Genomic DNA, 23,675 nt, shown 5'->3' on the forward strand with positions numbered 1-23,675 from the left:
CTGCAGCCGCGTGCTGTGAATAGAGACCAGTTCTCGGCAGCTGTGGAGGGGGCAGAGCAGGGCCGGGCTCAGGGAGGGGGCCTGGGCCTCCCACATTTGGCTATTTAAAAACATTCGGAGGAGAGAGACGACAGAGTAACCACTCCTGATAACTCCGAAGGACAGGCCCCGGCTTTTCCCTCCTCGTCCCTGGTGCGGTCTGTGGACTGGAAACATTTTATGACTGGCAGTCACACAGCAGGAACTCAATGGCCAGGGTGGACTTGTGCATATAGCCCCCAGTCTCAGTATGGACTGAGCGCTGCACCATCTCCAAGGAGTGCCGGGTCCAGTGCCTGGGAGGGGTGACAGGAAGACGGCGCACGGAGGTCGGATGCTAGAACTTAGTTTTTTCAAATCCAGGGGCTCGCCGGGGTCCCAGGGTGGATTTGGGGGTGCTAAGCTGAAGTTTCTAGGAGCTTCTGCTTCTGCAGTGGTCCCTTCTGTGGGACGCCAGGCCAACTGGGTCTATGAAGAGCTGGCCTGTGGTGCCTGTCCGCGGAGGGGGGCTTGCTCTGCCCTGTTGGGGCCATCCTAGGACTGTCTGCTCCCTGAATCGATTCCCAGGCAGCACTGATCAGGGATCTGCGCGCCGAGCAGGTGGAGTGGGGGCCCTTGAGGAGGCCGCCTCAGCCCCTCCCCCTCCGTTCCTGGAAGCCTCTGACTTCAAGGTCTGGTTGTTGACACAACAGAACATTGACATCTCTGGACTTGTTTCAGAACAACCCGACCTGCCTGTTGCCGTTACCATGGCAACACAGCCATCATCTTCTGTGGGTTCCCCCTCCCCACCACCCTCCACTCCAGCCTTGGACTAGGTAGGAGAAGAGCCCCACCTCTCCTGAGGAGAGCCGCAGAGCCGGCGGGCTCCAGGCTGCCTGGGCTCCCCTTGTGGTGGTCTTAACAGCACGTCCCCTGGCTGCACCTCCGCTGCCCTCCCCTAACGAGAGCTCTGTCCTCGGGCCTTGTTCAGGCGTATGCTAATTTGCTCTTGGAGGTGCCTTTCCGCTCGGGAAGCCACCAGAATAATTGCAGATTATGGATATTGGCTTCAGGAGGCTCCGGAAGGTGATGCTCACAGCCAAGTCTGAGCAGCTGACCCCTTGGCTCCGTGCCCCTCGACCGCCAGCAGAGTGGATGACAGCCCCGCCACCTCCTGAAATGGCAGGAATACCCCAAAACAAGTGTCCTGGTGCCCGCGGCGGCTGTTGCCAACTGTAAAGAACGCAGTGGCACAGCGCAGGTGCCCCTGCCGTCTCTCCGCACCGGCATCAGGACTGGAGTCCAGCTCTGGGAGGGTGTGGGGCTCCAGGTGCAGTTACTAAAGCGTCAGGGGTTTTTCCTCTGTGCCCTCCAGCTCCATCTGGGGCTGCTGGGCCACTAGGAGCCATTCCAGCCTGTCCCTGCTGTCTGACGCCTTGCAGGGAGATGGCTGAGAACTTGAACGAGCCACACGCGGGTCGTGGCTGCAGGCAGGCCGTGCTGGTCCCCCACCCCCACCCCCCGTGCTGGCCATGAGGTACCTGCAGGATTGGGGCTTGGAAAGGGGAGGGGTCGGCCCTGCACTCCACCACACCTAACAGCCAGTGCGGCTGGCTTCGAACCTGCGCGATCCTCCTGTCTCCGCCTCCCAAGCATGGGGATTACAAGCGTGCGCCACCACGCCCGGCCTTTATTCTTTATTTTGAAACAGGGTCTCACTAAGTTGCGGAGGGCCTCACTAAGTATCTGAGGCTGTCCGCAAACCACGACCCTCCTGTCTCAGCCTCCCCACTGCTGGGATTACAAGCGTGCGCCACCATGCCCGGCTCTTGGAGACCTGTTAACCAGCGAGGTCACAGTGTTCTGGGGACCTGTGCCCACAGCACAAAGCAAGTCCTGGAATCCCCACACACTGCTGGCTGAGTGGGTGCCTCCCTGGTCTGAGGGGCCTGGACCTTGAGAGCGTCTGTCCAGCCCCATGGTCCAGCAGGCCGGCCCTGTGTCCACTGCGTCCTATGCTGTGTGCTGGCTTCACACTGGGGCCACCTCAGCTGCCCTCAGGCCTGTGCTGTGCTGGTGGAGATGGTGGACATGTCTCCTTTTAAGCCTGAGTGCAGCATCACCTCCAATCCTCTGAAGTGTCTTCCCCCCACTTGGGCTCAGGAGCCTCGTTTTGGACTGGCAGGGCCCTGCCTTTGCAGAGGAGGATGGAGGGGGGGAGCACACGGACCTGCCAGGGCGTGCTCGAGGGGAGGGCTGAGCCCAGGCCCACGCGCCCCACAGCCTCCCACATTCACGCTCCCTCTCAGCTTCTTGTCATCTGCAGATTATAAGAACATATTGTATTTTCTGGGGGAAAAAAGCAGCAAGCAAATATTCGAAAGCACCTCTGCTGTGAAGAGCGCCGTGTGGGGGTGCTCCTGGATGAAGGCAGCGGAGACCCCGGCACCAGGGAGGCGGCTGGGGCTCGGGGCCGGCGGCACGCGTGTGGAGCACACGGAGCAAGCAGTGTGCTGGCTTAGGAAGGAGGCGGCTGAGGCGGCGTCCCCAAGTGCAGGGCAGCCTCGGAGCTGCGCTGAGGGCGGCGGAGGGGCGTTTGGGGACACTGGTGTGCGCTGTGGGGAGAAGGAGGTCAGTACTGTGGAAACCTCCCCGAGGCCAGGACGGCGTCCTCGCTGTGGGACACAGCCGCAGCGTTGGGCTGCAGTGACACATGTTGGCAAGCGCTTCTCAGTCGGCTCAGGAAGAGGTACCTGTGTGCAGTTGGGGGTGCGTGTGCACACGTGCACACGAGTGCAGCTCCAGCGTGCAGATGTGCACACGTATCAGGAGAGCGGTGAGGTGACTACTCATATATATTCCTGCTGCGTTCCCACAGGCCGGAGAGGCTGGGCTGGGGCAGAAGGTGGCTGGTCTTCTCCTAAGCCACAGAGGAGGAAGCAGCTGGGAAGCCGTGGCATACATCCTTTTGATGTCCCGGTGACTCCCACTGTGTTGGCCAGGTGTTCCTGGGCGCCCCTGGGTGTGGCTGTAGAACTGGCTCTCGGCCTCACCCTCTGCCGTCGCCAGCTGCCATCGAGTCCCTGCGGTGCCAGCCTTTGGAGTCCTGGGAGACTGATGCTTGCTGGTTCAGACAGGAGGTGAGGCCCACACCTGCACCAGGCGACAGCACCCTTCCCCACCCACTGCCCGCCTCCAGCTCCAGTGGCCTCCTCTGGGCTCTTAGAGCGTGCCCAACAGGCCCTCTCCTGTGTCACGGAGTGGCCCCCTCCGCCTGGTTTTCCTTGCCTTTATCTCGCTCTTGAAGTTCCGGGCACATTGCTGGGCCCTCCCTATGCCCTCAGGCCCTCTAGTTTCTGCTCTGTCCTCCCCATGTTGGGCTCACTTGGGACCCAAAGGTGGCACGTGCTGGTTTCAGGCTCCACCGCTTCCTTTAGTGGGCACAGGCACTGGCCAGCCCTTGCCGTAGCCTGTTCTGGGCTCTCTCTGGGGCCACTTGGCACCTGCTGCATCTCTGTCCTGCCACCAGGGTTCTTGCTGGGGTATATGCATGGTTTTGAGGGCCATTCAGGGATTTATTTGTTTGTTTATTTTGATATCTCTGAGCTGCACCCCCTCCAGCCCTTTTTTTTTTGCTTTGAAATAGGGTCTCGCTAAGTTGTTGAGGCTGGTCTTGAATCTGCGATCCTCCTATCTCAGCCTCCCCAGCACTGGGATTACAGGTGTGCATCACTGTGCCCAAATAGAATTTTATTTTTGTAGCAGAAAGGAGTGAGGAGGAGGAGTGGATGCAACAGGCCTGGTGATCCCTCTTGCTCTGGAGCCAAAGCCTGGCAGAGCAACTCCTGCTGGGGCCGGGGCCAGGCAAGATGGGGCTCCCGCCAAGAGCGCCTGCCTGCTGGGAGTGCTGAGTCACCTGGAAGAATCAAACCCTGTTAGCATCTGCAACTTAATTTATCACCTTCTTGCTTTATCTTCCCAGGATTAGGACTGGCCTGGGAGATCGTGGGCGGAGCTGGGAGGGGCTGTCCTGACTCTACCGGAGGGCCCTGACTCCACTCTGAGACTCCGACCTCCCCTCAGGGTCTCCAGTGCTGGCTGGGGCAAGGCCCTGGTCTGCCTACTCCCTGGGCTCTGCTTGCTGGGCTTCTGCCCATAAGCAGGAGAGAAAGCTTATGTCAGGAGCACTAATCGTAGGTGGAGCTGAGGGCATCGCACCAGGAAACTGCTTCTAAGGTGTCCTAGCTGCCCCGTCCACAGTAGCCAGTGTGGCAGCAACCCGAAAGCCACCATTGGTCCCCTGTTGCAACATGGGTGGGCCTCGGGGTCGTCGTGCTCAGCGAAAGAAGCCAGACTCAGGAGGCTACATGTCATGTGATTCGTCCAGAATAGACAGATCTGTGGAGATAGGACGTGGCTTGGTTGTTGTGGAGGGATGAGGTGTGGCTGCTGATGGGAGTGGGGTTTCTTCGGAGTGATGAAAATGTCCTGGAGTCAGGATGGAGGTGATGGTTGGACAACATTGTGTCCGTATCAAATGCCATTACAGTGCTCACTTTAAGATGGTAAAAGTGGCTAACTTTATCTCTTGTGGTACTGCGAATGGAACCCAGAGATCTTCTACTTATGAGCTACACTCTCAGCCCTGTTTTAGCCTTTTTATTTTTTAAAAGGGCCTCACCAAGTTGCCGAGGCTGGCTGCAAACCTGCAATCCTGTCTCAGCCTCCCAAGTGCTGGGATTACAAGCCTGCACCGCCACGCCCGGCTCATAAGTGTCTAACTTTATGTGAATTTTATCATAGTTTAAAAGCCGGCCCCTGGGAGGACAGAGCCACAGGTGTCAGGGATGTCCCTGAGGCTCCTAGCGCTGAACGCATGGAGAGAACCATGGCGCCCGCCCCAGGACCTCACGGGGTGCTGCCCCCGCCCCCCGAGGTCCCAGCAGGCCTCCTCCCCACTTCTCCAAGCTGTCTGCAGGTTCTGAGGATGCAGCCCCCCTGGGATCTCCAGTGTGCCCAGCCTCTCTGTCAGCCTTGGGGGTGCAGAGGGGTGTCCCTCCCCTATAAAGTGGGAGCAACAAGTTCCTTTTGGGGACCCTGCCAGCTGTGAGGAGCTGCACAATGAGGGGGGTCAGCTTTAGAAGAGCAGCCAGGGCCTGCTCTCCACCAGCCCAGGGTGGTCCTGTCTCTGGCTCGGCAGATGCGGTAGAGGAACAAGGCTGGGTGCTGTCTGTGGGGTGGGGCTGTCTTCGGGTCCCACTAGCCCTGCTGTGATCTCAGAGGGGCTGGGGCTTGGTGCTCAGAAAGGGCATGCACCCCCATGTGACGGAGTGTCCGTGGGGGCCCAGAGTTCTCTCCATCCTGTCCCGCACCAGCACATCTTGTGGAGGACAGGCCCCGCCGGGTCCTGAGGCGGTGTATCTCTCACCAGCTGCTAGGAGCCTGGTCTCTGCATCCCAGGCTTCCTGGGCATTTGTCTTGAGGAATGGGCAGGAATGGGCATCAGCACTGTCCTGTGTAGCCATGCAGGACACAGTTGACCAGGGTTGACCTGAAGCTCCATGCTGTGAGCCCGCCACCTGTAAGGAATTTTGATTCGATGTGTGTATACACATATTCCTTTGTGCACGTGTGTGTGTGTGTGTGTGTGTGGCTTGACTACCCTGCTGGCAGACTCTACCTTGTCCCCTGGCGGGGGAGGGGGTGCATTTCCATGCAGACTGAGTTTTACTCTTAAGCTGAAACGTGGGGGCCACGTTCAAGGTTACTAATAGTACCAGAAATCTTTAAAAATTAAAACTGGCGGGGGTGAGAGGCAGTGACTCACGGCTGACCTTTCGGCTGCCTGACTCACTCTGAACGTTGGTAGAGGGTTGGAGAGGGTGCGGCCTCGTTCTCTGGGTGCCTGTGTGTTTTTAGACTTTTGTCCTGAATATCTGGCATCGCCTGTGACACCTACATGTACCCCTGCATCCCTCCCCCACCTCCCCCAATGTTCAGGGTGACATCTCCAGCCCTGTGTGCTCCTAGTGTGGCGGTCGCCCCCAGGTTCCTGCCCAGCCCCGGGGCCTCTGAGGGCTGAGTCATGCCCAGGGTGTGCCAGGGCTCCTCCCCAGCCTGCTTTCCCACGCTGGGCCCGGGGTGGAGCTACCTGTGGCCATTACCCTTGATGCTCGGCACCCTGGCGGGCTGTCATTGAGGCTCTCCACGCAGGCTTACCCTGGCTTGCGAGGTGTTTGACCTGGCACGGCTGGGCCTCACCTGCTAGGTCAACCTGGTTTTTCAAGTTTAGGGCCCACAGGCGCCTGGTGCGCAAGGGGATGGTGGCGACTTTAGACGAGGCCAGTCAGAAAGGCCAGTTAGGAAAACAGCCCCCTCTTCCCTGGCAGGCAGGCGGGCCTGGGGAGGTCTGACAGGTGGGGGGCAGGGAGCCCAGCCAGGCCTCCGCCGCAGGTCTTCCCAGAACGAGTCCCCACCAGCCCTGAAGGCCTTCGCTGCGTTTTGCAGGCCCCAGGGAACGTGGCGAGATCTGTAGTTGACCACTTGGCAAAGTCACTACCCCTGGCCAGCAACTCTCCTCAGGGTGCCGGGGCCGGTCAGTGCCGACGGCGTGGGCGTGCCGTGCCAAGGGCCCGCGTGGTGTGTGCCCGGCACTGCAGGGGTTAAGTCCGGCGGCTGTGTGCATTCTGCACATGCACGTGGCTCCTGCAGCTGCGTAAGGTGTGGTTTTAAACTCCCTGTGTGGGCTGATTCTGCCTGCCACAGCGCACGCTCAGGGCCAAGCACAGCCTGGGCCTGCAGGCTCTGTGCATGCAGCCCCACGTGGTGCAGGCCGGGGCTGCCGGCTGGCTTAGTGGCTCCGACTGGTGGGGTCACTGGGGTCTCCATCTGAGCATTAGCACCACCAGGGTGGTGTGGTGACAGCTGTCCTCACTGGGTCTCTGGCCAGATTCCCAAGTGAACCTTTATATCCCCCTGGGCATCAGTGGTTCCTTTTTAAAGGATTTTTTGTTTAATACTGTTTCCCCAATGTTCTTATTGGTTGTGTAGCCTTTTAAAGTAATGTTTCTATTTGATCTTGACATTAACTTACAGTTCAGGAGCCTAAGGAGTGTGGGAGCCTTGGCAGCCACCAGAGAGAGGCTTCTGCAGAGCGTGGGCTTTGTCTGAGGTCGTCACCTTTTATCTATGGACACCTGGCCACATCTAGTGGGCAGCAACCTTGGGAGGGCTGGGACGAGCCATGCGCCAGGGGCAAGGGCGAGGGCAAGGCCAGTGAGGCACGGGCGTGAGCAGGCGCAGACCCACCTTGGGGGAGAAAGGCCGCGTGAACGCGCTGGAGTTGCTGGAGTCGGCTCCCTCCCCGCCACGGCTCGCCCTCCCCCTGCCCCGCCTGTGTGCCCCGTGGCTGTCCTTCTGCTCGGAACGTGGGACCAGGCTCCTTCACACCAAACTCTGAGCCGGGGGGCAGCTCGGGTTGAAGCTAGGGTGGGGGTCGTGTCCCATCCTGCAGGGCTGGCAGGGCTCTGGTGCCTGGGGCGTCGCTGTGCCCTCGTCCCCTGTTGCTGGACCAGTTGGCAGTGTCCAGCGTGTGGGCATGCTGGTGCTTGGAACGGGGGAGGTGATCTCCAGGGGAGCGAGGAGCCACGCTGAGATTCTGGGGCTGGCATCCTGGAGGTGTGGGCCGTGCCATGGCACTTCGTAGATGGTGACCTAGTTCGACTAGGTGCTTTGTGCATGGCCCCAGGCAACTATCTGGTGTATACTTTGGCAACAAAGAATGACCCTGTGAAGGGGTTGTGGGCCAGCTGGGTGGAGCCGACCTGAGGCTGGGTCAAGACTCTGACCACTGCCCAGCCTGCTGGCCTTGGGCAGCTCCCCAAGTACAAGGAGCCTGGTACAGCCTTGGGAGCTGTGCTAATCAGAGGAGATAATATCTGTAAAACGCCCCACAGGAGCCAAGCGTGGTGGCACACACTTGTAATCCCAGTACTTGGGAGGCTGAGACAGGAGGATCACAGGTTCAGGGCCAGCCTCAGCAGCTTAGTGAGGCTATCAGCAATTTAGGGAGATCTTATTTCAAAATAAAAAATAAGACAGGCACGGTGGCACACATTTGTAATCCCAGTACTTGGGAGGCTGAAACAGGAGGACTGCAGGTTTGTGGCCAGCCTCAACAACTTAGACCCTGTTTCAAAAATAAAGAATAAAGCTGGGTGTGGTGGTGCACGCAAGTAATCCCAGTCCTTGGGAGGCCAAGACAGGAAGATCGCAGGTTCAAAGCCAACCTCTACAATTTAGCAAGGCCCTCCACAATTTAGTGAGACCCTGTTTCCAAATAAGAAATAAAATCGGGCTGGGGTTGTAGCTCAGAGGTAGAATGCCTCTGGGTTCAATCCCCAGTGCCACAATAAAGAAATAAAGAAAGAGGAAGAAAGGGAGGAAGAAAGAAAAGACAAGCGTGGTGGCGTATGCTTGTAATCCCAGCATTTGGGAGGCTGAGACAGGATGGTCGTGGTTCAAGGACAGCCTCAGCTACTACTTAGTGAGGCCATTTGCAACTCAGTGAGACCCTGTTTCAAATTAAAGAATAAAAAATAGGGTTGGAACCGGGCATGGTAGCACACACTTGTAATCCCAGCATTTGGAAGGCCTAGACAAGAGGATCGTGGTTCACAGCCAGCCTCAGCTGCTTAGTGAGGCCTTCTGCAACTTAGTAAGACCTTGTTTCAAAACAAAGAATAAAAAGCCGGGCGTGGTGGTGCACGCTTGTAATCACCCACCGTGCTTGGGAGGCAGAGACAAGAGGACCCTGCAGGTTCGAAGCCAGCTGTGCTGGTTTGAGACGTTTCCAAATAAAAATATAAAAATAGGTCTGGTAGTGTAGCCCGGAAGGGTTTCCAGGAACCCCAGTACCACTAAAAAATAAAAATAAAGAATAAAAAAATAGGGATGGGGTATAGCTCAGAGATAGAATGCCCTTGGGTTCCATCCCCAGTACTGGAAAAAAAAATTGACTGAGAGTGTAGCTCGAGAGTAGAATTCCTAGTACCCCAAAATAAATAAGTAAATAGATAAATAAAAATAGGGCTGAGGTGTAGCTTGGAGGTAGAATGCCCCTGGGCTCAATCCCTGGTACAAAAATAAAAAATAATTTAAAGAACTACCCTGCAGCCCATGGAAATGTAAGGCTGCTACCGAGAAGCTGGCCTTTCTCAGGACGCAGACCAACTCCTAGAGGGGAAGTGACCCTGGCGGCTGTGGCCCCTGGCCCCGTGGAGTGTTATCTGGTTAGGGCTTCCTGCAGGATCAGAGGTCTTCGGCTTGGTGCTGACCCTGGGGCTGCCAGGGGCTTCTCAGCGGCTTCCCTGTCTGCTCTACCTCATGACCAGACATGAGCCAGAGAGGAACGTTCTGCCCCAGGCAGGGCTGGGACAGCCTGGACAGAAAGTGACCCACCCTCCAGGCAGGGACACCAGAACTCCAGGCAGGGACACCGGAAATGGCCACAAGGCAAATATTTGCCAGTGGGTGAGTCCGGTCGCAGCCCCTTCCGCAGGTGTGAAATGGAGCCATTTACTCAGCACAGTGGTCCCTTACACAGGCTGTGGGCTGCAGCGCCAGAGCTGGGTCCATGGGCATCCAGCTGGGGGTGGGGTGGGGCTTTGCTTAGTTGTCCAGCCAAGGAGGAGAACAGGCAAGCCCCCCCCCACTCTGGGACCCAGCGATTCGGCAGTGCCCCACAGGGGGAGTGAGCCCAGATACCTGCCCAGCTCCGAGCTAGGCCACCTGACGTCCAGCCTGGAAGTAGCCCCGACCGCCGCTCACCCCCAGGCCGCTGCAGTCCCAGTGTCTCTGTCTGCCCTTTGCAATTGGCCAAGGGGAGTCCAACTCCCTGAAGGGAGCCGCCCTGGAAAGATGAGAGCCCAGGCCTCCCGCCATGTTGGAGGCCTCCTGCAGCCAGATTACTCCTGTCCCGCAACAGGGCGGTGGCCCGCGGTGTGCACACCAGTGGTGGGATGGAACCCAGGAGCATTCTGCCTCCTAGCTAAACCCCCAGCCCTATTTTTTATTCTTTTTTTTTTTTTTTTTTGAGGTACTGGGAATGGAATGCAGGGGCATTCTACTTCCGAGCTGCACATTCAGCCCTATTTTTTTTTTTTTTTTTTGGTGGTACTGGGGTTCCTGGAAACCCTTCTACCTCTGGGCTACACTCCCAGACCTATTTTATATTTTTATTTGGAAACAGGGTCTCTTAAGCCAGCGCACTGGCTTCGAACCTGCGCCATCCTCCTGTCTCCACCTCCCAAGCATGGTGATTACAAGGGTGTGCCACCACACCCGGCTTCAGCCCTATTTTTTATTCTTTATTTTGAAACAGAGTCTAAGTTGCGGGGGATCTCACTAAGTAGCTGAAGCTGTCCACGAACCGTGATCCTCTGGTCTCAGCCTCCCAAATGCTGGGATGACAAGCGTGCGCCACCATGCCCTGCTGGCTTACACATTTTAAAACAAGTGCACACAGGCTCTCCCTGTCTCCGGCCTTTTCACGAACATCTACTTTGATGCAGACGTTGGGGGTCCCCCAGAGATGCCTGACATTCTGTGCATTTGAGGCCCAAGCCCCTTGGCCATTCTAGGATTTTGTTTCCTGTTGTACCCTCTCTCCTGCCCCTAGAGCCCTGCCCTGCCCGTGGGAGCCCCTTTTGCCTGAGGTCATGGTGCTTCCCTGGCAGCAGCCTACTTGCTGAGCAGGACCTCCGTAGCCCCTACAATGGCACGGCCTGCTGGTTTCTGGTGTTCACCCCAGGTTAGGGGCAGGAGGAGATTTGGAACGTCTAACCCCGTTCTTTCTTGCCATCTTGCCCTCCCAGGAGATGTCCTTTTCCAGATGGCAGAAGTCCACAGGCAGATTCAGAACCAGTTGGAAGAGATGGTGAGTCCGGGTTCCAGGGCCCAGTCCTCAGGTGCGAGTGGCAAACGCAGCGGGCAGGGAATTCGACGCCATTTGGAGAGCGGCCACCTGCTGAATGTCCACACAGGACCGTTCAGCAGTCACGGGGCCACGTGCGTAGGCAGAGACGTGCCCAGGGCTCAGGACATGTTCCGTGAGCCATGCTGAGTAGCCAGGAGAGGGCTCTGGGGTTCCCAGGATACAGGAAGCCCAGGAGGAGGGACAAGGGCGAGGCCTGCTGTTAGCCCCAGCCCGGGCCCAGCGCCTGCTGTTTGTGGCTGGAAAGCCGATTTCCTTTGGACTCCCCTCACTGCCAGGGGTAGGCAGACAGGACTCACCGCGCATCCAGACCAGCACAGCTGGGGACACTGGTTTGCAGCCGCCAGTTTATAGCGAGGGGTTATTGAGCTCTTTCCACTGTCCATTCTGGTCTGGCTCCTGTCAGCCCCTCTCTGAGTGACCCAGGAGGGCAGAGGAGGATGGGAGGCAGGTGGTTTCTGTCCCCTGTGGGACTTAAGGCCTTCAGGCGGTGTGAGGCTCAGCCTGTCAGCGCTGGCACGTGTGTCCTCGTGACCGAGCAGGGCCCTGCACTCGGTGTCCGCATCCACACTCTGCTCCCGACTGGAGCTCACGGCTGCTCTTTCTCTCCCTGTGCAGCTGAAGTCCTTTCACAACGAGCTGCTCATGCAGCTGGAGCAGAAGGTGGAGTTGGACGCCAGGTACCTGAGCGTAAGTGCACCACGCCGCACCTGCCGGGGCCCTGCGAGACCTTGGAGCTTGCTGTGCGGGCGGGCCCCTTGGCCTGAGAGGCCGGTGTGCCCCACACGCAGCCCTGGGGTGAACATGTTGCGTCTGATGCCCCTGTGCGGTACCCTCACCTCTCCCTGCTCCTCGTAAATGACGATACAGCCTTGCTGCCCCAGAACTTTCCACGTGTGCCTGGCAGCTGGCGGGAGGCATGGCGCCGCGGTGGGCAGGGAGGGAGGGGCAGCGGGGACCTGCGTGGCAGGTAGGGCCCAGGTCTTTGGCTGAGCGTTTCTGGCACCCCGGGGCCTGTGCCTAGCAAGGGCAGGGAGGGCTGGCTGCGGAAGGGAGCCCCTGTGAGGCTCACCGGCCTGTTTCTGTTGCGGACCCTCAGGCTGCGCTGAAGAAATACCAGACGGAGCAGAGGAGCAAAGGGGACGCGCTGGACAAGTGTCAGGCAGAGCTGAAGAAGCTCCGTAAGAAGAGCCAGGGCAGCAAGAACCCGCAGAAGTACTCGGACAAGGAGCTGCAGGTGGGCGCACACGGGGGGCCCCTGCCCGGGCCTGCACGCCTCTCAGCAGCTGAGGAAAAGCGCTTTCCCCTCGCTCGCTCACTCGCTGGCATTTGGCTGAGGGCAGGGCAGCCCTGTGGGTGGGACTGGGCAGGCCTCTCCTCTCCCGGGAGACTTCCCGCCAGGGCAGTGCCCCCAGGTTGGCCCTGCCCTGCAGTCACCCCACCCTGCTCTCGGCCAAAGGAGCAGAAACCCAAATTAAACTGTCGCGCTGCCCCTGTGGGTTCTGCCCAGGAGCTGGACCCCAGAGCGTTTCTCTAATGAACTTGCCACCACCTGCCCCAGGGCCAGGGCGTCCACGCCAGCGTGACAGATGGCCACGGAGGCTCCCGAGGGGCCAGCTTTGCCACTCCCTGTTCCTCCACACCGCGGGCGCTGTGCGCTGAGCATGCTTGGGTTTAGACACACGGTGCACACCAGAGCCCTGCCATTTTCCCGACCCACAGCAGGCCCAGGAACCCCGGGCATTCCTGAGGTCACCATGGCACAGACGGGGAGGGAAACAGCGGGGCACCTGGTGTTTGTAGAGGAGGCAGCAGCCCAGCTCTGGAAACGCCCTGGGGAGGCACAGTGCCGCCCGGGGTTGGCCGCCAGCCTGGCCCTGCCCTTCCTGCGGGCGGTCAGGCTGCTCAACACAGCACACACCTGCGGGACGTCCGTGGGGTGCCCACAGCCTTCTGCCTCTCCCTGGGGAGAGGGGCCGCAGTCATACTCCTTCCCAGCCCATGACCAAAGCCACTGCAGAGCAGGGCGCGCCTGAGCAGCCCCGCGGGGTCCCCTGTGGGTCCAGGTGTCCTTATTCTGAGCACCGGGAGGCAAGTGACCCAGCGGTTATAGCGGTAACAGGAGAGCCGCGCCCCCCCCCCCCCCCCGCCATCTCTTACCTTCTTGCAAAGTGGTGATAGCAGTTCATGCTTTCCCCACACCAGGTACAGTTTTCTGTGTTCACAGTCTTCGTTGTGCTCAGACCTGCTCACATCCGTGGCCTGTGGCCACCTCTGAGGGTGTGTGCATATGGAAGCGTCTGGATGCGCTCCCCTGAGCCATCCTGAGTGCTGTGAACAGGCTCCTGGGAGCACAGACAAACCAGCCTATGTATACCATTCTCTCTTCTCTGACCTCGGTGGCCCTCTGCCATTTTACTCTCTGAAGACTTGGCCAAGCAGTCACCTTCCTCTGCCAGAGAGGTGAAGAGCCTCCTCTGTGCAGGTGTAATTGTGCTCAGCCTCCCTGAGCTCTGGGCCGGTGTGAGTGTGCATCTGAGACACCTTCCCGGGATCTGCTTTGAGAGCTGGCCACAGGGACGCCAAGGCAGGCTCTTCCAGGCGGGGTGGAATCAGCCTGCAGTCCCCTCCGTAAAGTGCGTGTGGTTTTGTTGTTGTGTCCTGGTAGCGCATTGTGGAGACAGTTCATTTACTACCCAGTTCTCCCCATAAAGCATACAGTCTACTGATTCTGCGTATATTTGCAGCCACCGCTACAGGCAGTCTGGCCGTCTCTGCCACCATAAAAAGAGCCCCATACCCTGCCAGTACGTGCCTATAACCTCAGCTTCACTAGGAGGCTGAGGCAGAAGGATCACCAGCTTGAGTCCAGTCTGGGCAACTTAGTGACAGCCTGTCTCAAAGTAAATAGGGTGTGGTGACACATGCCTGTAATCCCACTACTTGAGAGGCTTAGACAGGAGGATTACGGGTTTGAGGACAACCTCAGCAAATAATAAGACTCTCCCCAACTTAGTGAGAACAACCTGTATCAAAATAAAAATTAAAAAAACTACTGGGGATGGAACCTAGGGGGATTCTACAGCCCCATTTTTTATTCTTTATTTTGAAACACGGTCTTGCTGGGTTGCAAAGGGCCTCACTAATCAGCTGAGGCTGTCTGTGAACCACAATCCTCCTGTCTCAGCCTCCCGAATGTTGGGATGACAAGCGTGCGCCACCACGCCCGGCTTTTTTTTTTTTTTTTTTTTTGGTATGGGAGCATTCTACCTCTGAGCTACACCCCCAGCCCTGTTTATATTCTTTATTATGAAATAAGGTCTCACTAAGTTGCAGAGCACCTCACAAGTTGCTGAGGCTGGCCACAAATCTGCGATCCTCCTGTCTCAGCCTCCCAAATACTTGGTTGCAAGTGTGTACATGTGTGCCCCCAGGCCTGGCTTTCAAGCCGCTCTGGGTTTGAGGAAATAGAGCACTTGCTGTCAGCTGCCCTGAGTCCCTGTGAACTGGGAGGGGAGGCCCAGCTACGCTTCCTCCACTCACTCCTGGCTCTGAGAGCTGCCTGTGCAGGCTTGGCCAGGGTCTGGCTTCTGTCAGGGTGTGGCTGCTGGGCAGGACAGGGCCCTGGGGCCTTTCTGTGGAGCAAGCTGCGCCTTTATCTTCTGAGGGGAGGAGCTTCCTGGACAAGTGAGCTAGCAAGGTCGGCTGGGCAGGTTCTTCTGCAAGGCCCACCCCCTCCTCAGACTCCGCCCTTCTTGCGAACGCCACCCTCCAGGGCGGCCTCAGTGTCGTGGGTCTAAAGACTCAGCAGGTCCTGGTTACCAAGGAAGAACCTTTCTTGCTGCAGGACTCTTTCTGCCCTCACCCCCACTCCACCTTTTTGTTTGCTTGGGGGTTTTTTGGTACTGGGAATTGAACCAGGGTTGTTCTACCTCCAAGTTACATCCCCAACCCTTTTTATTCTTTGTTTTGAAACAGGGTCTTGCTAAGATACCTCGGCAGCTGGTTTTGAGCCTTTTCTTCGCCTCCCAAGCACTGAGATTACAGATGTGCCCACAACACCCAGCTTTTCTACTTTTTTTCCCTTGTTCTGGAGATTGATCTCAGGGCCAGTCTATCTCTGAGCCACACTCCCAGCCCTGTTTTATCTTATTTAATTTGTGTGGGGGGGGGGGCGGGGATGGAACCCAGGGGCATTCGACCTCTGAGCTACACCCCCTGCCGTATTTTTATTCTTTATTTGGAAACAGGGTCTCAGTTGCGGAGGGCCTCACTAAGTAGCTGAGGCTGGCTGCAAGCCACGATCCTCCGGTCTCAGCCTCCCGAATGCTGGGATTTTAAGTGTATGCCACCACACCTGGCTTCCTTTTTAAATTTTGAAACAGAATGCCACTAAGTTTCTGAAGGCCTCCCTACGTTGCTGAGGCTGGCCTTGAACCTGCGTCATCTTGTCGCAGCCTCCCATGTACCGTGATGTCGGCGTGGCCACCATGCCTGGCTAGCCCCCTTCCTTAAGCTGCTGACTGCTGCCTAGCTGGCCTGTAGCCACAGCTGCCATACGGCTCCCACATGGCTCAGGGGGCTCACAGTTCATGGCACTGCCGGGAGACCCTGCCTGGCCTCCAGGACACGGCGGCCAGCAGACCTGCTTGCTCTGCTTTTAGGGTTAGCACCTCCCTGTGTCTGTGGGGCTCCATGACAGTAACTGTTGCCCTGGCTTGCATGGAGCTGAGGGAGAAGTGGGCTCAGGCCGTGGCTGAGGTGGGAGCTTGGGCTCAGCCAGGGGCTTGCCCACATGTGGCAGTGGCCACGCCTGTGGCCCTGGCTGAACAGGCAGGCCAGAGCTGTGGCGCCACCCGTGGCTGTGGAAGGGGATGGGGGCAAAGCTTCTCGGGGTGCGGAGGGCCTACAGTGGCCCAGAGAGAGGGGGAATCATGCTTACCCCGGGTCTGCCGGCCATGGCCGCTCAGGCGTGGGGCTCAGCCCAGCAGTTCAAGAGCTGCTCATAGCAGTTTGCGTGCTGGGATTTCCACAGAAAGAACTAATTTAATTATAGGTCAAGGAATAGGAGCTCAGAGGCGTTTAGGGCGCTAACTGGGACGGGAGCGCTTTATATAAGAGGGGGATGTACCAAGAACCACCTTTACAGCTTGACCCCCCCACAATGGCCCTCCGTTCCGAGGTCCAGTCACAACCAGGTTTGCTGTCCAGGCACCGAGAGGGCGCCTGTCCTTGGGCATGGAGGGGGCATTACCCAGAGGCAGTGTCGACACACGAGGAGGATCGCTGTGCGTCCAGCAGGGCGTGATCCCAGCTGTGCCCAATCCTGGGCCTCTTCTGTGGTGCACACATGCTCACCCTACAGACGGGATCCAGGACCAAGGTGGAGGAACCATGACTTGAGACAGCCCACCCCTTCCCCAGCCGCCTGTAGACCTAAGGAGGCGAGTGTGCAGAGAGGGAGCCTGGCCCACTAGAGCCGGCTGCAGCCTCCCCTGCGGGCTCCATGGTCCCATGTGCGGGGTCCTTGGTGGGGGTGCCAGCTCGCGGGAGCCCAGGGCACCTCTGTGCTGAGCTGCCTGTCGTAGGATGGGGCAGGTCACACCTGTGGCCTGGTTTCTTCTCCCTGGGTGGCCTGTGCCCTACCCGGGGAGGCAGGTGTGAATTTGCTCTCTGCGGTCTGCAAGGGAATTCTGGAAGACTGGCTGGCGTGTCTCCAGGGCTCTTGAGCAAAAGGCCTGGATGGGTTGGTGGCCCCAAGCGCCCTGTCCTGTCTCTGAGACCAGAGGGCCCCCGCAGCTGCTGACCCTTGCTGTTTCCTGGGCCCCGGCTGTGAGGATGCCGGGCCTTGACCTGTCTTCCGAGGAGGCTCAGGTGGGCAGCCGGGGCAGCCCTTGCTGGCTGGCCGTATGGGCTGGGCCCAGGAGTTTGCTCTCTCCACTGTCAGGCAGCATCAGCAGCGCCTCTGGCTGGGTCTTATTTGCATTCCTTTAGCCGGGTTGGCGTGTTCTAGGCCCAAGCTCCCAGGTTGCGGTCTGAGAGAGGGGAGAGATCCATTCTATTTAAAGGGCTGTATAATTAACAAAGACAAAATAACCATAGCTCTCAGTCTTCAAAAAGATAATAGCAGAGGCCGGCCGCTCCAGACGCAGAGCATGGCGGGTGCGGGTGGTGGAGCTGCTCCCGCCAGCAGAGCCCTTCCCAGCAGGCAGGCAGGACAGACCTCACACCGCAGAGAGGCGGACGGTGCCGTTCTCTGTAGTCAAGTCAGCTGGGGGCGTTGCCAGGCAAAACAGGAGTGTGAAGACCGGAGGCCACGGCCGGAGATGGCCCAGGGGACAGGTGGCTGTGGACAGAGCACTGTCTCCTTCAGGGGTGGGCAGTGGGACACTGCAGCCCCACCGGCCCTCAGGACAGCTTGGTCTATGGCCTCAGCTTTGCCAGCCTGTTACAGCAGGCACGGCCTGCATGGCTGCACGCTTCTCCACGCCACCCCGCCGACGTGCTGGAGGGGCTGCCTTGCACGGCGTGGGCGGTTGGGACCTGTTGCTCTGGGCACTCCTTGCCAATCTGACAGGAGCTCGGAGCCTTTCTCCGGGAGCACTGGGCCCTTGTGATCCTGCAGCCACACGGCTCTTCTCCGAGGACGTTCTCGTCAGCTGTTACCTTAGTCTGTTTGCTTGCACACTCGCCCCTCCCTCCCTATCCCCCCCTTTCCTTCCTTCCATCCTTCCTTTCATGGTACTGGGGATTGAACCCAGGGGCCTTCTACCACCAAGATATACCCCCAGCCCTATTTTTTATTCTTTTATTTTGAAAGAGTCTCACTAAGTTGGGGAGGGCTCACTCAATAACTCAGACTGACCGCGAACCTGTGATCTTCCCGTCTCAGCCTCCCAAGTGCTAGGATTACAGCGTGCGCCCCACACCCAGCTCTGCCTTAGTCTGCCTTCTGTTGCTGTAACTGCATCCTAAGGCCAGGTAATCAATAAAGAATGGGAATTTATTTAGTTCTGGAGGTTGGAAAGTTCTAGAACATGCTGTCAGCACCACGTGGGGACTGAGCAAGCCCACCAGGTAGGGTGGGCTCTCCTCCGCATCTTAGAAAGCCAGGTGCCTTCCTGGGGCCGCCAGCAGGACCCACCCACCCACTACCCCCAAAGGCAAGCCTCGGCCTACACCACCAAATACCACTGACACGTGACTTTGGCGTTTAACTTCCCTAAACGTCAACCTCTGGGGGCACATTCACACCATAGCAGTGACCCTCAGAGAGCAGAATGGCCAGCCTGTCCAGCAGCCAGCCCTGGGGCAGGTCTTGCCCCAAGCGTTTCAGTGAACTTTGGGATGAGAGGCGAGGGTGTCTGTGGTCCTCGGAGCCACCTGCCATCGCCTGGCCCTGCGGCTCTAGGCTTTCGGCACAGAGTTCTGGGCCCTGGGCCGCAGCGGCAGGCAGGTGACTCGGAACAGTCGGGTCTGTACAGCTAATGGGGCTCTGAGCTGTCTCTGTGAGAGCTGCCGTTCCCAGGGGTGACAGTGGAGGCCGCAGAGGACCTCCAGGGGCAGCTCATGTGCCTGAGAACGGGGGCGAGCCACAGCAACCTTGGAGGAGGATTTTTCTAGAACCCCCCCCAGGCATGGCCCGCTCTGGAAGAGGTATCCTGTCGCTGCTGCCTTGGATTCCAGGGCTGTGCAGCCGGGTGACTAAGTGGGTGCGTTCTGTGGGTCTTAAATGCTTTCAGCTGGGCGTTTCTATAGTGCTGTCGCCATAGCACCCAGCGAAGCAGGAGCTGCGGGGCGGGGCGGGGGGGGCTAGCCACTTCAGGGACAAGAACCATGCCGCTTTGGATGGCCTGCTGTGGAGCCTGGCGCTGTAGGCCATTCTGTGCGCTTTCCAGAAAGCTCAGACACAGCCCCACGCGGGGGCCATATCCACCCATAGGGATGGCTGCCACCTCCTCACTCCCTCCGTCCCACCGCCCCCCGAGCTGTTGCTGCCCACTTGGCCTGAATTTCAGGATCTGCTCAGCAGACTCGCGGCTTCTCCATGAGGAGTCAGCGGCCTGGAGAAGGAGGTTGCGGAAGCCCGCTGTCATTCCTAGACAGACGCAGCAGCCGTGCAGCCTGGCCAGCTTGGCTCTGGCGCTGCGACCTGCCCGGTGTGAGTGTTGGGGGCTTGGGGCAGCTGGACTGCTCAGGACTGGGGCCAAAGCAGGCAGCTCTCCCGGGGCCTCACGCCCTCCTGGTGTGGCCATGGCCGTGTGGCACAGGGACCGTCTCTCCTCCCTGCGCCCCTGCAGAGGCCCAGGGGAGCTGCTGACACGCCCCCCCCCCCCCCTGGCTCCTGACCTGGCCCTTGGTGGGGCTCCCAGCGGGGAATCTCTCTCTTTTTTCCCCTGTGGTACTGGGGATTGAACCCAAGGGCTACTTCAGAGCTACAACTACAACCCTTTGGTTTATTTTATTCTCATTTATTGTGTGTGTATGTGTGTGTGTTCATGTGTGTTATTGGGGATTGAATCCAGAGGCATTCCGCCTCCAAGCTCCACCCCCAGCTCTATTTTATTTTTATTTTTTATTATTTATTTTTTGTGGTACTGGAGATAGAACCCAGAGGCCGTCTACCCACAGGCTATACCCCCAGTCTTTATATTTTATTTGGAAACAGGGTCTCACTAAGTTGCTGAGAGCCTCACTAAGTAGCTGAGGCTGGCTTTGAACCTGTGCGATCCTCCTGTCTCAGCCTCCCAAGCACTGGGATTACAAGCGTGCGCCACCACGCCCGGCCATTTATTTTTTATTTTTATTTATTTTTTTGTGGTACTGGAAATTGAACCCAGGGGGCATTCTACCTCTAAGCTATATCCCTAACCTTATTTTTTAAATTTTGAAACAGGGTCTCACTAAGTTGCAGAGGGCCTCACTGAGAAGCTGAGGCTGGCTGTGAACCTGCGATCCTCCTGTCTCAGCCTCCCAAGCGCGGGGATTACAAGCGTGCGCCACCACGCCCAGCTTGGTTTTTATTTTGCATCAGGGTCTCTCTAGGCTGTTGAGAGTCTTGCTAAGTTTCTGAGGCAGTCCTTGAACCTGTGGTCCCAACTCCTGTCTCAGCCTCCCAAGTAGTGAGATTACAAGCATGTGCCATCCCACCCAGCTGGAAATCTTAAAAATAAGACACCATTCCCTCCCGACACCTGGGGCTGCCAGACCCCGCTAATGAGGCCAGTGCCGTGCCTGTGCGCTGCGCTCCAGGGAGTAGAGGCCCTCTGAGCGATGGCCGCGGCAGCCTACAAACCCAGAAACCGCTGCCGCCGCCGGCAGCTCCCAACTGGGGCCTCGGCTTAGCAGGTGTCGTTCTCAGGACAAGCGGCCCCAGAGGACCTTGCGTCCTGGTTTATACCGCCGTCCTAGGTGACCGCTGTGGTATGCCTTCCCATCCCAAAGGCCCGCTGGGGGATGACTTGAGGCCGTCGCGCTCAAACCCCTCCTTGGCCTGCTCCAGCACCCCATTCCCTTGCCAGGACTTCGGTTTCCTGTGATGCCCCTCTGGCCCTGGACGCAGCTGTCCTCCAGGCCTGGCCACTACCAGGAAGTCCCAGAGGGGAAGAGGCGGTGGCCGAAGGGCAGGTTAGATGGGATTTCCCTCCCTCTCCCTCAGGAGCCCTGTGCACTCAGGAGCTGCCTCCCACTGGGTGTCATGGCCTCTGTCCAAGCCTCTCTCTGCCCCTTGGCATGGGCCAGTACCAGGGGCGTTGAAGCTAGAGGGCTGTGGTAGCTAAGTGCAGCATTTGACCACCTTGGGGGCAGCGCGAGTGGGGCGCTGGGGGGCTGCAGGCCTGGGCTGAGCAGTGCTTTGGCGGAGGGCGCTCTAGCCCCGTTTGGGGTCCACCTGTCTCCCTGACACGCACCCGCCCATCCAGACCCCTCTAAAGCTGGGACAGGAGCCTGGCACTGGCACCAAGGCCAGGGTGTAGTCAGCCAGGTGTCCTCCACAGCTCCCAGGAGCCCTCGGGCCCCAGGCCCTGGGGTGCATCTAATGGCCGCTCCCCACTGCCAGGAGAAGGAAGTGTGGAGAGCAGGGAGGAGCGGGAGCAGGAGCTGGAGGCATGTTGCGTAACCACAGGAAAAGTACTAGGCGCTCCTGAGGCCTGAGGCGGAGGAGGAGAGGTGGAGGAGGAGGAGCGGAGGTGGAGGAGGAGGAGTGAGGACAGCGGTGGAGGCAGAGGCAGCCTCCGCAGCCGGGAAAACAGAATGGAGCCCACTGCAGAGGGTCCTTCGTGGCCGCCCTCAGCTTTCGCTCAGTGTCTCGGCTCCTCGCCCCCCACCTGCCGCCCTGGTTCCCAGCAGGCAGCCAGGGCTGAGCCCTACAGCCACTTGGGAAAGCCATGCGTGTTTCCTGATGCTGGGGCCTGTGCGGGGCCATAGTGAGCCAGCCATTTTGAGGCTTGTTTAAGAAGCTCTCTGGGTATAAGGAGGTGGGGTCTGTTGGGTGGCAGGGCTGAGCGCCCGGCCCTCGGGGACAGTGGGTCCTCTGGCACTGGTGGCCACGTTAGGGATGGGCCCACACCTGCTGGCTTCCTCCTCACCCCCGGCTGAGCCCTGCGTGGGGAGGACCCGGGAACAGCCTGCTCCTGGCTCCCTGGCGCCCACCAGCTCAGCTGCCCACCCACGCTGAGTCAGAGCTGCACGGCACCCTTGGGCTGCTGCCCCCTGCTGGAGGACAGGCAGCAATTCGGCAAAAGCCTTGCCGGGATCCTGGGGCCCTGTGGACACTGCCCCAGGCCCCACGGTGGGCACAGGAGGTGAGGTGGGGCGTGGCAGGGACCCTGGAAACACCGGGCGGGGGTAGGTACTGCCTCAGGGCCACACAGCCCTCCCAGGCCTCCTTCTGTGATGGAGTGTCGTCCCCAGCCCAGTGGCCTGGGTGCACACTGGAGGCCGTTCTTCCATGCGGGGCCCAGGCTGAGCCTCAGTTAACTGTCATGGCGGCATTAGGAACCGTGGGAGGTGCCGGCTTGGTTAGCTGTGCGCAGCTGCACTGAGGGCCATACAGCGCCACCAGGCTAGGAGGCGTGACCTGCTAGCCAGGCCATGAGAGTAATGGCAGAGATGTTGGGGGGTTGGCATGTCCTGCCCGAGGAACAGAGGCAGAGCGCTGGGGCTGGGGTCACCCTGTCACCAACCACGCGCCCAGCCAGGCCTAGCACCAGGCCACTGGGCCCCACCTGCCTACAGTGGGCGCCCTTCCCTGTGGCCCTTCCCCAGCTCCCCTGGCCCACTTCTGCTGCCTGTGGGTTTGTTCAGACTACTTTTGTTTTGTTTTATAGGTTGTTGAAATACGCATTTTAACTGTTCTGAAGTGTACAGTTCACCACGGGCGTAAAGCACTTTCTCGTTGATGTGTGACCATTCTGCTCATATTCTAAATCCTCCCCAAGGGAGACTCTATCCCATTAAACCCCAGCTCCCCTCCCCCAGTCCCAGCAGCCCCCTTAGACCTCCCTGGTGTGACTCCTCTGCGCCCATGCGGTTTTCAGGGGTGCTCCCACCTGGTATGTTCAGAACAGTAGCTGGGTCTGGAGGCTTGCTCTGGGGGAAGAGTTCATCTTTGTTTTTTGGTGAGATCCCATCCCTGGTGGATTGGTGTCTACCAGGGACACAGAACAACTGGGTCAGGGCAGCCGCTGAGGTCGGAGCCATGCCCATGGCTGTTAAGCCGTTAGGGTTGAATCTCTGGATCAGGCTGGGGGGCGCTGGAGGGGTCCCCACCTCTCCCGAGCCCAGAGCATTCATGAGGACTGAGGGGCGTGTGCCTCACCCCAGGAGGCCCCGGGAGGCACTCGGGCAACAGCAGCGTGGGAGACCAGGGTCCTGGCGCTGTGAGGGTCACCCGGAGTGTCCTGTCCTGACCTCCGTGAGCTCCAGGAAGGGGCCTGCCGTCAGGTTTCTGTGCCCGCAGCCCTCCGGGCTTGCCTCCCCCAGAGACCTCGAGCCTGACTTCTCACCCTCTCTCCGGGGTTGTGGCTCTTGGGACAACCGTCCACAAGGTGCCCTACTGCCCCCACGGCCGGTCGCTGGGGCAGGTAGGAAAGGGCTGAGACGAGCCTTGGGGGGGCGCTCCCGCAGCAGGCTCAGCTGGGTCCCTGGGTCAGGCTGTCTGGGCTGCGGCTCCTGCTGCAGGAGCTCCGTGGGACGCCGCCCGGCGGCTCTTGGAGCTGGGACTGAGCAGCTCCTCCACCCACCTGGAGGGGTTGGCCTGCCACCCGAAGCCATGCCCCCTTTGTGGGAGAGCCCGGGGAGGCAAGCCTGCCCCTGGGCCTGTGTCCCCTGTGTGGGGATGCGCTGCTCTACAAGGGCAAGCATGCGAGTGCCATGGGGTGTGCCATCAGGCCTCCCCAAGTGGCCCCAGACAGCGTTGTTTCCAGCCTCCCCTTTGCGAGAACAGGACATGTTTAAGTCTGTGCGGCTCTGTGCTTACCCCTCCTTCCCGCCCCCAGTACATCGACGCCATCAGCAACAAGCAGGGCGAGCTGGAGAACTACGTGTCGGACGGCTACAAGACCGCACTCACCGAGGAGCGCAGGAGGTTCTGCTTCCTGGTGGAGAAGCAGTGCGCCGTGGCCAAGAACTCTGCTGCCTACCACTCCAAGGTAAGCGCACA

General features: G+C 59.2%; 1 protein-coding gene across 7 annotated transcripts in view; it reads left to right on the plus strand.

Moving 5' to 3' along the window:
• BAIAP2 (BAR/IMD domain containing adaptor protein 2) overlaps window positions 1-23,675 on the plus strand; it is a gene marked incomplete at both ends in the record, with an annotated part of 68,529 nt that overhangs the window by 32,321 nt on the left and 12,533 nt on the right. For 6 of the 7 annotated variants that reach the window (XM_080713764.1, XM_080713761.1, XM_080713759.1 and 3 more), the window contains 4 exons: window positions 10,896-10,957; window positions 11,633-11,704; window positions 12,114-12,251; window positions 23,512-23,664. In XM_080713764.1, coding sequence (XP_080569890.1) covers window positions 10,896-10,957; window positions 11,633-11,704; window positions 12,114-12,251; window positions 23,512-23,664 — 425 coding nt within the window. The remainder of the gene's footprint in view (window positions 1-10,895; window positions 10,958-11,632; window positions 11,705-12,113; window positions 12,252-23,511; window positions 23,665-23,675) is intronic. The other variant, XM_080713762.1, reaches the window with a different exon arrangement.

The sequence above is a fragment of the Muscardinus avellanarius genome (assembly GCF_963383645.1).
Source record: "Muscardinus avellanarius genome assembly, chromosome: 16".
NCBI lineage: Eukaryota > Metazoa > Chordata > Mammalia > Rodentia > Gliridae > Muscardinus > Muscardinus avellanarius.